Source organism: Meleagris gallopavo, chromosome 2, assembly GCF_000146605.3.
Source record: "Meleagris gallopavo isolate NT-WF06-2002-E0010 breed Aviagen turkey brand Nicholas breeding stock chromosome 2, Turkey_5.1, whole genome shotgun sequence".
Taxonomy (NCBI): Eukaryota; Metazoa; Chordata; class Aves; order Galliformes; family Phasianidae; genus Meleagris; species Meleagris gallopavo.
In genome coordinates this window covers 104,987,256-105,002,134 of record NC_015012.2, presented here as the reverse complement: position 1 = coordinate 105,002,134, position 14,879 = coordinate 104,987,256, and the positions used below count along the sequence as shown (strand labels likewise).

The window sequence follows — 14,879 nt, the reverse complement described above, 5'->3', positions numbered from 1 at the left end:
GGAATCTGCATGCTGGAGGACTTTTCACCCTGACTTTCCAAACTACAAAGACTTCTACTGACCTCATCAGTTCCTCCACTTTGTCATCAATGTCCAAGTCTTCTTCGGAAGCTTCAAAACTGTAGGACCTTTGAGCCAAGCTGTTTGCTAGCGGGTAGCGGGTGGGTGACATCTTCCCATTGAATGCAGTCAACCTCTCGTTACTCTCCCTCCCGTTCTGATTAGTAGTGCAAGGCTGTGGGGAGGTGTCATAACTGTTGCTTGGGGATGGGGACATCCCAGAATGCTGGGTCTGTGTTGAAGCCGTGGCTGTCGAGGAAGATGCTGGGACGTTGTTGGTACTGTTGCTGTAGGAACCACCTCCGTAGCTAGATCTTCTTCCAAATTTGTCACTATGCTCTTGATCAAGACGATCCAAGGTTTCCAGCGCATGGAGGATTTCATGTCTGGTCATTCCCGTACGTCTCAGGCGCTGAAGCAGGTCTATCTGCTCTATGGTAAATCTTGGTTCGTCTGTGTAGTGAGACATGGTTTCCAGCAGGCTGAAAACAAGGTGAGATGGAAAAGCAAATACTTCAGTTCAACACTTCTCTGTGATACATGGAAAATATCTTAGAGGAGAAAAGACCAATTGTAGTCTGACACTTTCAGCCACACTTATGACAGAGATGGCAACCCAACAGTCCACCTCCAATTAAGTTCAGCATTTAGCCTCTCATGAACAGCACTGTTGCTACTTGGCAGAAAGGCTCATCTTCTGCAAACTTTTCAAAAAGCATTTCTCTCTCCTCCTTTTACTGCTTCTACATTGAACCAGCAGTTACTACTTTTTTGTTTTTGATAAACCTCTGTTACAGAGGGAGAATGGCTGTTCAGTAAATCATACCAAATTTTCCTCACTGCCAACTATCCGCCAAACAGAAACCCCAGATTCCCACACTAACCAGCTCATTCAAGGCCAGAGGTAGAGTTTTTGTGGAGAACTTTTAACCAGTTATGACATGAGATTTATGTATCACAGCTCTTTCGAATCTGCAGTACAAAGGGTTCAAGTTGCCCTAACTTTTTGTTGCTGTCTTGAAAAAAGAAGATAAAAACATACCTAGCGGAAATTCTAGTGGCCTGTGGAACCAAAGCTGATTTGACTGAAGTCTGATTTCTGAAGTTACCAACTTTTGAACCTGGAATGTTGTCACAGATTGCCTGCCCTAAGAAGGAAAGTGCAGCACATCCAATTACTACAAGCTTTCATTTAAAGAAATGTCTGCTGCTTTCTTCCCTCCAAAGACAGGCTTCTGGTGTAATTCCATCAACATGGTGGCCCATCAAAAGCTTTTTTTAACTACTAAACTTCCAAAGGTATCAGAACAATGACTGTCCTATGAATTTGCTGCAAAGACAAGAAGTGGAACTGGTAAAAGCACAGTGAGCTTCCCTTAATTGCTTTTCCTTCCTAAGTCTCCTTACAGCAGAGCCAAACGGCGTACAAACGACAAGATCACTCTTTCATAACTCAGGATCTTAAGAAGGGACAGCAGATGGAGGGCAGAGAGAACTTGGGAAAGAGATCAGGGTATTTTCGAACCTTTTTGTGAATCTTCTCAAAGAATCAAGGGTTTTTACAATTCCTGCAGGACAACACAGTAAAAAAAAAAAAATCACTCAAACTCCACAACTTGTGGCAGAGCTAATTGCAGAATCCCTACAAACAAGAGCAGATGAAAAGTCAGGCAAGAATTACAAAAACCCTATGAAAACCCGAGGAGGAATAACAGCTTTTGGGATTACAGTAGGCTTTGCAGGGACTTCTTTCAGGTACACACATCATAGAAACCTAAACAAAGCCAGTAGATTTTGGGGGTATGGTGATAAAATCTATTCAAACTTGAAATATCTCACAACACAGATCTGACTAGGTAAGGAAATAGATAAGGTGTATCCTCAAGTCAAAGCATATAGCTATATCAATACTTGTAAAAATAAACAGTGCCAAGGAAGAAGCACTACAATACCCACACAGTTATCTACAAGATTATTATATTGCTCTGTTTTTGCAATTTTGGTCCAACATAGCTATTGCAGCCCTGATCAACTCACAGGTATTACACAGGATTTTTGCACAGATCAGAAACCACAAGCAAGGAGTTTGGATACAGCTGCCCACTTTTCAGGGCTAGTCCTGTAGCATGGATGTGGCCCAGTGGCCTTAGGGCTGAAGAGCAGCGCTGAGAATTGCTTTGCTTAGTTGAGCTGTAGTTAGAGTGTAGCTATAGACAAGGTGTACAAAGCCAACATGCATACACCCATGAAAATAGCACATGCAGACTGGAAAGAAGCTCCTATCTTTGTCTTCTTATAGCAAATACTGAACCCCTTTTAACATTAGAAACGTGTATGCAGGAAAAGAAAGCAGGAGGACAATGCAAGGGGATGACGCCCATCCAAGAAAATGACCGTGTGAAAAGACAGACTACATTCAAATGAGTGCTTCAGTCTAACAGGAATGCTCTGTCCTTTGGGACAGTTAATTACTGAAACTGTAAATGCCATTTTCAATTTTAAAAGACAAGCACCTAGACTATTCTACTAAGAGGAGGGCACAGCAGCCAGTGTAGCAGTAGTCTGGAGTCTGACTGCAGCAATAGTCTAGTCTGACTGGATTGTAGCAACTAAAATCTGGAAATTGCACTGCACTTTGAGCTGTTCTGGGCTTGACAAGGAGCATCTGGAAACAGACACTGTGTTCTAGATCTGCCCTCTCTATTTAGGGAAGCAGAGATGCTCAGCCCTTTTGTCCAAACTTTGTAGTGAATGCCACATTGCCTTACTGACTCATGTCACCAACTCCTGCGCAGTAAGAAAGCTCCCCATGTCAGCTCTAAGTAGCATGTTTTTCAAATAGGAAAATCCCTTATTAAACATCTGGCCTTGAGATTGCTTTTATTAGATGTGCCAGCTCACCCCTCACTAGAGATAAACTCACCTCTGTCATTTCTTACCAGTACTTCTAACATTACGTTCCCTGAATTATTTACCTATCAACACCATGTCCTCAGGTACTTTACTGAACCGGAGGATTTAGTGAACCCGAGACTCCACCTCCACTCAAAATTCCTCCTCCACTGACTCTTCAAGATTTAATACTAAAACACACTTCAGTTTATCTAGCTTCGTCTTCAGTTTGTCATGGACCCAGAAGCGCGAAACTTTTGCTCTTCTAGCCCCATGAACCAAAAAACAAATCTGACAAAAGCACAAGATGGCTTCAAAAATGTCAAGTAATATCAAGAATCTAACGTTTCCTGCAGCAGCTTGTGGACAGTCAGTCACTGCCTTTAAAATTTGGGTGTGATCACTCGTTTATCTAAAACGTTGGGGCTCAGCTTCTAGACCTGGGTTATATGCAAGATAAATATTTTGCTTTCAGCAGTACAAAGCTGTATGTAGGAAAGTGATGTGGCTTCCAGTTTGTCCAATGTTGGTGCAGGGAGGATTCACTGTGCATGCATGGTGATGCACACAGGGATGCACGGGCTGCTGAACAAGGCCGTTCTCCACCAGATATTCAATGATATCCAACTGGTGGCCCACAGATACTGCTAATCTCTGGACTGCTCCTGAAACAGCTGCAGAAAGGAACTGAAAAACAGCAAATCTGCTGCCAGACTGAATCCATTATTCTGTAATTAACAGTCACTGCTAAAGATGTCCACGCAAGGTATGCTTCTAGCCCTCCAACCTACACAACTTCTACACTACATAATTTTTCAACACTTAGGAAAAAAAACAACAAACCAAAGTCATCCACAGCATCTCACTGATCTCACCAATGTCATATACAGAGTGAGAAACTCCTGTGCTTATAGCTCCAAACACAGCACACAGTGTCTGACACGGATACCGGTTTTGAATTCTCATTCACATTTCCATGTGCTTTTCTATGTAATCATAAGATTTAGAAAAAAATGCTTCTGAGTCAGCTTTGTGTATTGAAAACAACTTCAGGAACTGGGAATTTTCCATTAAAAACACAAAACAAATATTGCAAAACTTCGTATTACTGAACATGTTCCAACATTACGAGCTACCTACCCTCTTTTAATGAATAACTACACTAAGATTATTTAGAAATGTTATTCTAACAAAGCTTCTGTTATTTTCCATTTTCAAAATATTTTTAATAAACTTAATCCTGTTTGAAGATCAATTTACAGTGCAGTTGAGTAAATCAACCATTTTAGAATCATCAAAATTTCATTCACCTCATCAATTAATGGATACCCTCCCTCTACTCTCCTCTCTTCCCACCCATACTGCTTTAAGAGCCTCATATCCTCCTGAACTCCTCTTGCTAGCTATAATTCGGCTTGTTTTCCCCTTTTTTCCCCTTGGGAAATACAATCAACTGCAAAAATAACAAGAAGCAAAGATAGGGACAGGAAGAATGACTGGAGGTGTTCAGAAGAAAATCAAGGCAGCAAATATCGTTCCTGAGAAGAATACTGTGATGGACTGCTTTGCTCTGATCAAACTTTAACAAACTTTCCTGCCAATTTAGCAAAATATCCTCAGCACTAACATAGCTTGGCTTACCAAAACTTTCACCAGTCGTGACAAGGTGTCAAATTTCCCTATGGCGAGGGCTGATAAAAAGGTTTCAACCGAGGAAGAATTGCCATGCGTTCATCTCCCTGAAATTCAAAAGTAAGGCTTTTTATAAAGAACTAATTAAACTCAAAACTAAAATTAACCCATTTTCTAACAACTGAACCCGGTTCTTAAAATGGATTGAGCTTATTTAGATTCTGACAGGGAAAAAAAGATAGCTCAAAATATCTGATTTATTTACATTTCTCACATTGAGTTGGCAGTCATGCCCCATGTAAGATGGCCCAATTCCATTTACTGCCTCTTGATATCTGTAAGGCATTAAAACTTCATGCTTATCTTTTATGGCTCCAAAAGGAACCTGAGGTGCCTAAATATCAGATGAAGGGAGACCTATAAACAAAATGTAAAAAAAAGCCCTTTTTCCACTCCCAAAATCTACAGAAACTAAAATACCCAGCAGGTCCCAGCCAGTCAGATGCAGCATCACCCATTTCCACTTCTAACACAACTTTGAGAAAGTGAAGCCTGCTTGTTTAAGGACATTATTCTCAATACCCTTTTCCCTCTCATACCAAGAATATTCAACCTTATTTTGTGTGAAGTTCTCCCCGTAAATGTGGGGCTTTCTCCCCATTTTGAAAGCACTGATCTTGAGCAGGGGATACGTAGCCAGACACGTTGGCTTTCCTCACCCACAACCACAACCCAAGCCCACATAAGTTCAGGAATCATTTATCCAACATGAGCTTTGCAGGCACTGAATCTAATAGAATAATCCCATAAGAACAACCAAGAACAGAAAGTGGAGAACTCTATGTCCAACTGAACTTGCAGAAGTTCAAAGTAATTCAATTACCCATTTGGGAATAAGGCCAGAACACTGGCCTTAGCACCTTTAGCAGTTGAGAAAATAGCTCTGGACTCCTTAAAGATCAGAAGAAATCATGTTTTCCTCTCTCTACTTTGTATATGAATAGGAGGTGCTCCAACAACACTGAATAGATCCTTTTCTGCAGAGATACCTTTCAAAATCTCCATTACAATTCACTGCTTTATCTAATAGGCCCTTGGAAAGCTCAAGACACTTACAAAACCAGTTGTGCTTTTTAATACGAGACTATATTTGATATAATTTGCATAATATGGATATGGGTTAGAGCCAAAGTGTTCAGAACAGGATCCCAGGTCTGGTAATTGGTTTAACACTGATTCTGATAAAGTTGCATCAACTGTGGCAAACAGGATGGGGAGAGATATCAACTTCCACCCTCCTCTGATATATGGCACAAGCTGCTGGCAGGGCTGGGTCCTGAGCAGTGTCAGGGAAGGGTGAGGGGGAGAATTAGATAAAGAGCCTGTCCAAAGGGCAATGGGCACAGCCCTGAGCTGCTGGAGCTCAGGGAGCACTGAGACACTGCTCTCAGCCACAGGGTTTCGATAGCATTGTGTGATCTTCATATCGTGGAGTTGTATAAGTCATGGCTTCCAGCTGAAGTAAATTGCCCATCAGTATACAACCAAAAAACTGACCTCCAACTAGTTAACCAAACACACTTTAATTATTACAGTTTCTCACAGCTAAGAGTTTTGCCAAGCTAAGAGTTTTTCCCTGCACGTACAGTACTGGTGAGAAGTGCTGTGCCCCTCAACTGCTGCAAACACACAGGGCAGCAGTGCTGGCCGAAGGTGCCCAGCCCCCACGAGGATGCAGCGAGGATCCTTGGCCTGCGTGACTGGGCTGCTACATTTCTCTTCTGCGTGAGGTCTGGACAGCAAACAAAAATGGGTATTAAGTACAGCACTGCTATTCCCAAAGGCAATACAACGTATCAACTGGACTGATAGCAACACATCAACTACCACTCCAAACACTTCCTCTCAGAACCAGCGACTACAATGAAATCCCACTTCCAGCTGTTACTTGTTTAACCACGCTTTACATTAGTGTTCGTTTGTTTTTCTCTCCATACATTTTTACAAGATCTAAGCACCCAAGTGCAGTTCCATTCACTGCCTCCTTTCCATGTTTCACCATTACCCGCTCAGGATGCAGCTGCTCCTTACAAGATGCTCGAGAGGCAGTTTCATTCTGAGCTTTGGTCATTCCACAAACACAACAGTTGATGTGCATCACACACAGTAAACACTGCACACCACGCCTGCAAGCTCAGAGGCTACAAATGCGAGACCATCAAGTACAGCCTTACAACCCTGTTGGAGGCAAAGCTCTATCTCACTGTCTGAAACTCAAGCACTGGCCTTTTCTTTTCTTGCTTAACAAGTGCATCTCCTTTTATTCACAGTCAATTTAAGCGCTTCAGAAACGCCCAAAGCTTTGTACCATATTAAGCAAAGCTGCCTTCAAAACAGTAGTTGATGCTGTGAATTCTGGAGCGCAAAAGAGGATTAAGGATGTGACTCATCTGAGCCAACACTTATGCTCATCAGTTGCAACTCTAGTATTTTCAGTGGAGTTATACCAGTTTTCAGGAGAGGGAAAAAACATATATATAAAAATTTAAAAAAAAATCAGGCTTCGAGTGCTCATCATCTCAACGAATACAGAGCCATCCTCACCCATACGTTAGCATAATTATCTCCTGCAGCTTCATCTCTTGGTTCTGATTTTCAAAGAGGTCTCTACTCCCATTCATCCTGATTCACAAACAAAATCTAATGCTTGTATAATGACTGCTCTCATCCGAGGCAAACGAAAGCCTCACTTTGCAAGCAAGGAGTGAAATCAGACTACAAGCTGATCTATCGAGGTTAAACGTCACCAGTTCTGTTTATGAATGCAAAGCACTGCCTTATGAATGCAGAACACTGCCATATGCTTTCGATCAAAATGGTGACAGTTAATAAGAGCAGCCTGAAACTTCTGAAAATAAATCCAACGTAATCAAATACTCACCGCTACACAAATTACAGAAGGCAAGCTGAGAGCAGAATATCAACATAGCATTTCTTCAGGAAGCTTCAAGATTTTCAGCTAGTTAAAGAACCCCAACCCAGACTCACTTTTTTATCTTAAGCTGTTTTTTCCACTCAAGCCTTCTGTATTCTTCGCTGCTGATACAGTATTTTTTTACTGGGTGCTGACACACCGGCAGCAAGCAAAGCCCAGCAGTTTTGCCACTGATTCCACTTGGGTGAGTAACTTACTGCCCTTTATAGTATCCACTTTACATCTTCGGAAAAGAGAGAGAACTCAAGATCAATCTTACAAGGGGAAAATATAATAAAAATGCCAATTATTGCCATAATCCAAGTCCTACAAAAGAGACTGACCTCTGACTAAGCATAGGGCCGGGAGCCAGATACTTCTGAATTCTACTCCAGGCACAGACTGATTCACACCACACCTTATCTGTCTAACCCTAATGTTCCCTACTTCTACAATCAGGGCTCCCAACTGTTGTTGCAATTCTACAGCAGTAAGGCAGGAATTTGAACTCTGATGCTGGATTCAAGGGCAGAACAATGAGAATGAGAAGAACTGACATAGAAAAACCAGAGTGGTAGTTGAGTGCTGAACTGAGACCCAAAGCTGTGACAAAAGAGCAAAGGAGGAGCTCTTAAATCTGTGAGCCAAAGACAAAATTGCATACACATAAACTCTGTAACAGAATCAGGGCAGAATTCCTGTATTTGAATTCCAGTTACACCAGTTCCTGCAACACACTGACATCTTTTCTTCAGCCCACACAAAGAAACAGCTTTTGTGACAAGAAAAAAGAAAGGAGACATGGGCCTAACAGATATAAACTGGCAAATCATATTTTTCCACATGCCAAAATTACAGGGGTAGAAACAATGTTGTCTTCTGCTTCTTCTAGAACCTTCAGAATTCAACCAGTCACAGAATGGCCAGGGTTGGAAGGGAGCTCAAGGATCACGAAGCTCCAACCCCCTGCCACAGGCAGGGCCACCAACCTCCACATTTCATAGCAGCCCAGGCTGCCCAGGGCCCCATCCAACTTGGCCTTCAACACCTCCAGGGATGGACGGGGCATCCACAGCCTCTGGGCAGCTGTTCCAGCACCTCACCACTCTCCTAGTAAAGAACTTCCCCCTGACATCCAACCTAAATCTTCCCTCCTTCAACTTACAACCATTTCCCCTTGTTCTGTTGTTATCTACCCATTCAAAGAATTGATTCCCCTCCTGTTTATGGGATCCCCTGCATATCAAAATCAAGACAGAATCTCAAGTCAACAGTTCTACATCAGCTCACTGGAATATCTAAATGTTGGAAACACATCTTTCTACAGAACAATCCTGTGTGGCAGGAAATAATATTATAGCTAACTTTTGAAACTAAGAGCTCACAGAAAGGGACTAGCCTTCAAACAAGGCAAAATGGCTTGTTCAAAACCAGAGGCATTCTGCAAGAAGGCAGACCAACTGCTTGGACAAAATTTGAACATCTTCTCACGTTCCACAAGGCTCATCTATGGCACCAGGCATGGCGTTGTACAACATGCTTTAATAGGATGTCATCACCAGGATTTCTACCACCTCTTTTCCACACGTAAAGAGAACGGTGTTCTTTAGAACACATTATGGAAACCTACATTCTTCTTCAGGATCTCTCACCAACAGTAACAACTTTCATAAAAGAGCAATTTGTTAGTTCAGAAAACTAAAACCAAAAATCACCAAGTAACAAAATTTTACCTATCCCCATTTTTGTGTTCAACAACAAAGCAATTTTTTTTTTTTTTTACCCCTGCTAGAAAACAGTCTGTGGGAGTAGTTTTATTGTAGTTCTGTTGGCACATAGTCTTGGTGAAGACAGATGTTATATCTGGAGAACAACTCCAAAACAGATAACAGCAGCTCCATGAAGAATATAAATCATAATAGCAAAAAAGTGGGCTTTTGGCTACAGCTGCTTCCATATTAGAGTTTTATTTTATTTAAAAGCAAAAAGAAACACACATCTTACTCATGCTCTTAAAGTAACAAACCTCTCAAGATTCCATCTAGGGAGATTTCGTCTTGTGTGACACAGAGAAGACTCAGTTTGCATCCTCAGGTTAAATGCAAATTCTTTCTTTGCTACTCAGAGCAGGAGGAGAACACCTTGAGGGAGTGTGAGCTGACCTAAGAGCATCCAACAAAAGTGGAGGATCCCTTCCAACTCAGGGTGTTTTATGGTTCTATCATTCCTGCGGTAGGGGCTGGGTCCTGATCTTCAGCCCTCCTGTAGACATTCTTGGAAATCCCCACAAATCAATTCAGTTCAACACATCAGGAAAATAAATAAACCAACCCATCCTTAGCTACTTTGCTTTGCCCGGGTTAGCAAGCTATGTTAGCTTAGAGAAGGCTGTGATGATTACTGTCACCAACCCTACAGATGGGCCAAGCCAATTTAGCTAAAAACAGAGGAAGGCATAAGAGGCACACAGGGAACAACATTTCTTTTAGTCCCCTTTAGGTTGGGTTAACTACCCGTGAAATCATGGATTAACTCATCTGGTTTACTTTAGAGTAAAACTAAGGGCTCAGACAGTGTTTCAGTTATAGAAGCTTAAAATGTCAGATGAACATTTCTATAGCCACCAGCCATTTACACTATACCTTCTCGTCAGAAGACAAAGACACAAAATTAGCTGAAGCCTCTTTCACCAAGGTTTAATTAAAGTGTTTTGAATCACATTCCAGGGAAGCTAGACAGTTAAGGCAGCTTAGCCATATGGTGACTTTCCAAGCCACCATAATGCAATGGCTATTTTTCAATGTGCTGATTTTGATACCATTCACATACTCATTCCTTTCTTTCCATTGTTTTTCATATATGATAATAAGACTTCAGTCTTTTTTTTCCCCATCTGCATTACTCACACTGATTTTTTTTCCACTCAGCAGGCTTTTACTTACTCCAGAGGCAGCTCTGTCATTGCTGGCAGTTAGATCCATACACACAGACCTGACAATTCGGGTAAACTTTTAGAGGCAATGTTGAAACTGCTCAGTTCCATAGTTTCAAAATGCTAAATAACCAATGGTCATATCTCACACATTAATTAATCAGTACTGTTGTGATCCTGTGAAGTACACGAAATTGCTTCCATTATATTTATGAAGAAATCAGCAGAGACATATTCACATTGGCTACAGAAGGACTTAGTTTCAGATAAATAACTAATTTTTGTGACACCAAAATCAAGTCTCGTGCTCACATAAGGCAAAAAATTCCTCTCAAGTACTCAATCTCATCCAACCGCAGATAAAAATAAAGTAGATGAAATGGTAATTGCCTCCTTTGCTCTTCAGGCTGCTCCATGGTTGGGATAACCAAACTACTCTTGAACCATGGCAGCTTTAAGAGATTTATTAATGCAAACCAATCTTACTTTTAAGCTTGTTTTAAAACCCTGGCCTGAAAATTGAATACCTCAGATACTGCTTTATAACTTTCTTCACCTGCCCAGTGAAGTACACCCAGGCATACTTTTTATTTTGTAAACAGTTATTACAAACATACACACAAGACGAGTCACGATTTCACAATAAATTACAAGATGTGGGCTGTCAAACTGCTTTATCTTTTTTTTTAATTTTTTTTTTTTTTTTTTTTTCTTCTTTCTAACGTCCATTTACCTATTCAAAAAGTTATATATGGTTCAATTCAGAAACTCTGCACCCAACGAGGTCATCTTGGACTGTTTCTCATGATTTAAAGCTCTCTAACCCTGTCTAAATAGTTTCATCCCAGCTTTCACCCAGGCAAAAATCATTCATCTATACTTTTTATTGCATTCTCAATGACTGTATTAACTGTACATACACTGGAATCAATGGAAAAAGTGACTGTTTTTGTGATGAAGGGTGGCAGCTGATTAATACCACACATCAACATGCCACAGTGATCCCAAGAAGCAGCAGAATATGATATCCAACTAAAACTGCACAGAGGCAGGACACGTCTGAAATCTGGCTGAAGCACAGGAAATTAAGACTATATAATTCACTGCTTGGAAATTTATGTTATAAGTCTGATTCAAAGTTAAGGCTGACAGACTGTCCTTGTGCTCTCACAAAGCACAGAAGAACTGTAAGATCAGCCTGCAAACTCTGCAGTACCGGCGTAATAAAGATGCACAGGGCAGTGTGGCCTTACATCCAGATTTCTTCCCTGCTGTGAACTAGGTATTTAAGATTTCAAGTGGTGACTATTTAATACTGATATCCAACATTTTTGCAGCTAAAACAAAGAACAGAAAGCGTCTCAGAGTGTCAAAAAGGTAAGAACCACTAGTTTTGAATGGAAGACTAAGACACCAGCAAAGGAAAATAACTACTTAATGGTCGTATCAAGAAGCCTATTTGAAGAATACTGGTAGTTTAATTTCCAACATATAAGTGCTAAGTGCTTCTCTTGTTAGTGCTACTCTTTACTGCTACTCTCTACACAGAAGTCTGTGCTTACATTGCCACTTGCATGATGAGTGTCCATGCACTACCTGAATAATCTTCATCCCAGAAATGATCTATTTTGGATTAATCTGACTGTATTCACAGCATTCCACTTCCAACTTGCAATAGACAAGATTTCTCTTTGTAACTCAGCTAGACAGAAGGTACAGTCAGAAGCCTAGGGGTCAAAGCACCTCAAGAATCCGTTTGCCACTGGACATTTGGTCATGCCTACAAGAGGTACAAGGGACACTAATGCAGGACTGGAATATGAGAGGGATGCAGGACAGCACAAGAAAGGACAATCACTCCTTTCAGCCTGACAAGCTTCAAGCTTTGAAGTCATTTGCTTATTTATTGAGGAAAACAGAATGGATATTAATTACATTCAAGATTCGTAACAGAAGTCATTTAAAAGAGCAAACTAAAAGACTCAAATTCAAATTCAAACATAAGATTTAGCAGCAGTTGTGACTTGAACCTGCACATTCACTACCAATGTTAGCTATGCTCAGTCTTCTGCCTTTGATATACAATGCTACTCTTCTGGTGTACTCATCTCCTTTCACCAGGTCTGTAGTGGTGCCAAACACTTACAGCTCTGGTATCTTTCTGCTATGATGTCATGGGGATGTATGGAGTACTCCAGCTTTTAACAGCACACTTCCTCTGATCAAGGCTGTTTCTAAGCACTTCATGATTTTCTCTCTTTCAGAGATGCTATCAGCCAGACCAAGAGAAGAACTATAAATTCCTGTTTCCTGGTTTAAATGTCTAGTAAATGCCAAACCAGTGGAACTCCTCAGTTTAGCAAATTGTTATTATCATTGTGATCATTTCTCTGCATCTTTCGGGTAGAACAGAAAAAATACAATGTTCAAGATATCATCTTTTTGTAGTTGTTGTGTCATTGTTCGGGGTTTTTTGCTTGTACTTACACTACTGGAAAAGTTCTGAGCATACTTTACATGGGGATGGGACGTTATAAAGCCTCTTGGGGTTCTTCAGTGTTATTCACCATTCTGTAAGACACAATTAAAAGATACAAAAACTTCAGATATTTCAACGAAAGGCAAATTCATTCTGATTTCTTCTTGTCTGGCTTACAGTTACACAACCAGCTTATAAAGGGCAACATTCTGGTAGTTTTACCAGGCAGTAGCCCCAAAACACGTCATTAAGAAAAACACACAAGCCCCTCCAGGATCCTTCTTGAGCACCCTATCCATCCTCTCTTAAAAGGGAAGGGTATCAATCACCATATATAATCATAGTTAAGAAAAATGCTCCCTCAAACTACTGCAATTTTTTCTATCCACTTTCAATTTTTATGTTTCATTGTGTGGACTGTTAAAGCCTCACCCTCTTTCTTCTCTTTGCCTTAAGTGAGTGATGACATGGTTTGCAAAGGACCCATGGTCTTAAAGTCTAAGAAATAATCCTTTGCATCCAAGCACCCCACAGATGACTTCTGCTATAAATCAATGCTTTAAAGATCTAAACTAGGCCAACTAGCAAATATTCTGAGCTTGTGTATACCAAACAGATTAAAAACTGCACATGCTGATTCACATTACTCCTCATAGTCTATAACTAATTCAGATCCACATAATCTGTACTAACACAGACACACTTCAACGCAGATTCCAGGTAGATTCCTAAGGAGAAAGTTGATGTCTGGTAGTGTAATCAGTTCACAGACAAAAATTTAAATTACAATTGATTTCTTTTTGCCACAAGTAAATTAATCTGAGCAATCATTTAGCCTTATGACAGTTACCTACCCTTTTAACTCACAAGAGCTATTAAAAGGATTATTTGGCTAACGTCCGCCAAGAGCTGAGAAGACAGGTACTATGTTCTGAAAAGGAATGACCTAATAGAAGTTTCTTCAGCTTGCACTGCTGACGTCTTTCTTCATAAACTAACAAAGTGCTTCAAAAGTCAAACTATTAACCATTAGGAAAGAGTTACATCCAGGTAGATGTGGGAAGAACTAGAGAGAACATTTGCACTTCAGACTATGGGTGAGCATGAGCTGGAATAGAAAACACGTGAGTTGAGCAATAAAGGGAAGTGCATTGAATAATTTATTCTGCTCTGTAATTGTCCATAATATCAGCACCCAAGATTTGTGGATGAACACACGTAGGCTGCTCTCACTGTTAAGCATGATCCAGATGCAACAGCATGGCTCTTCCCCGACAGCACCACAGGATTTGCTAATGGCTTTGGAGAAGATGTGCACCTATTGCAGAGTCCACTGTGCAATACAGACTGTACCAGGTTTGCTAGGTTATTTACAGGGCTTTTTTCTTTGCTTGTGAAAAGCTTTGGAACTCTCAGGACTAGGCCACACAGACTTCTCCAGAAGTAGCAGCTGGCAGCTTCTGGACACCAGCTTTCACTGGGGGTTTACAACTCACCCAGGTGTGGCAAAGGAAAGACTGCGTGTTTTGGGGGAAGGGAGCTGCTGAGAGGTGGCTGCTGCCATTTCAACAATTCACAGAATCTCAGAGAGTGGAAGGGACCTTAAAAAAATCATTGAGTCCAGCTCCTTCGCTAAAGAACTTCCCTACAGTAGGTCACGCAGGTTGGCATCCAGATGGGTCTTGACTATCTCCACAGAACCAGACTCCACCACCTCTCTGGGCAGCTGGTGCCAGTGCTCCATCACCTTTACTGTCAAGCAGTTCTTCTGCATGTTAGTATGGAACTTCCTATATTGAAGTTTTAGGCCATTGTTCCTTGTCCTATCACAGTGCACCAACAAGAAGAGCCTGGCCTCATCCATTTGCCTTCCACCTCCCTTTAGATATTTACAAACACTGATCAACCTC

The 14,879-nt window shown here is 41.0% G+C and overlaps 1 protein-coding gene across 16 annotated transcripts in view; it reads right to left on the bottom strand.

Annotated features, from left to right (window-relative positions):
- HMBOX1 (homeobox containing 1) overlaps positions 1–14,879 on the bottom strand; it is a 113,518-nt gene that overhangs the window by 54,576 nt on the left and 44,063 nt on the right. For 15 of the 16 annotated variants that reach the window (XM_010708091.3, XM_010708095.3, XM_019613387.2 and 12 more), the window contains exons 2-3: positions 12,978–13,061; positions 63–542 (exon numbers count right to left, since the gene is read on the bottom strand). In XM_010708091.3, the coding sequence (XP_010706393.1) occupies positions 63–542; positions 12,978–13,000 (503 nt within the window). In that variant the 5' untranslated portion in view covers positions 13,001–13,061. Of the gene's footprint in view, positions 1–62; positions 543–4,593; positions 4,692–12,977; positions 13,062–14,879 lie in introns of all 16 variants that reach the window. The other variant, XM_031552649.1, reaches the window with a different exon arrangement.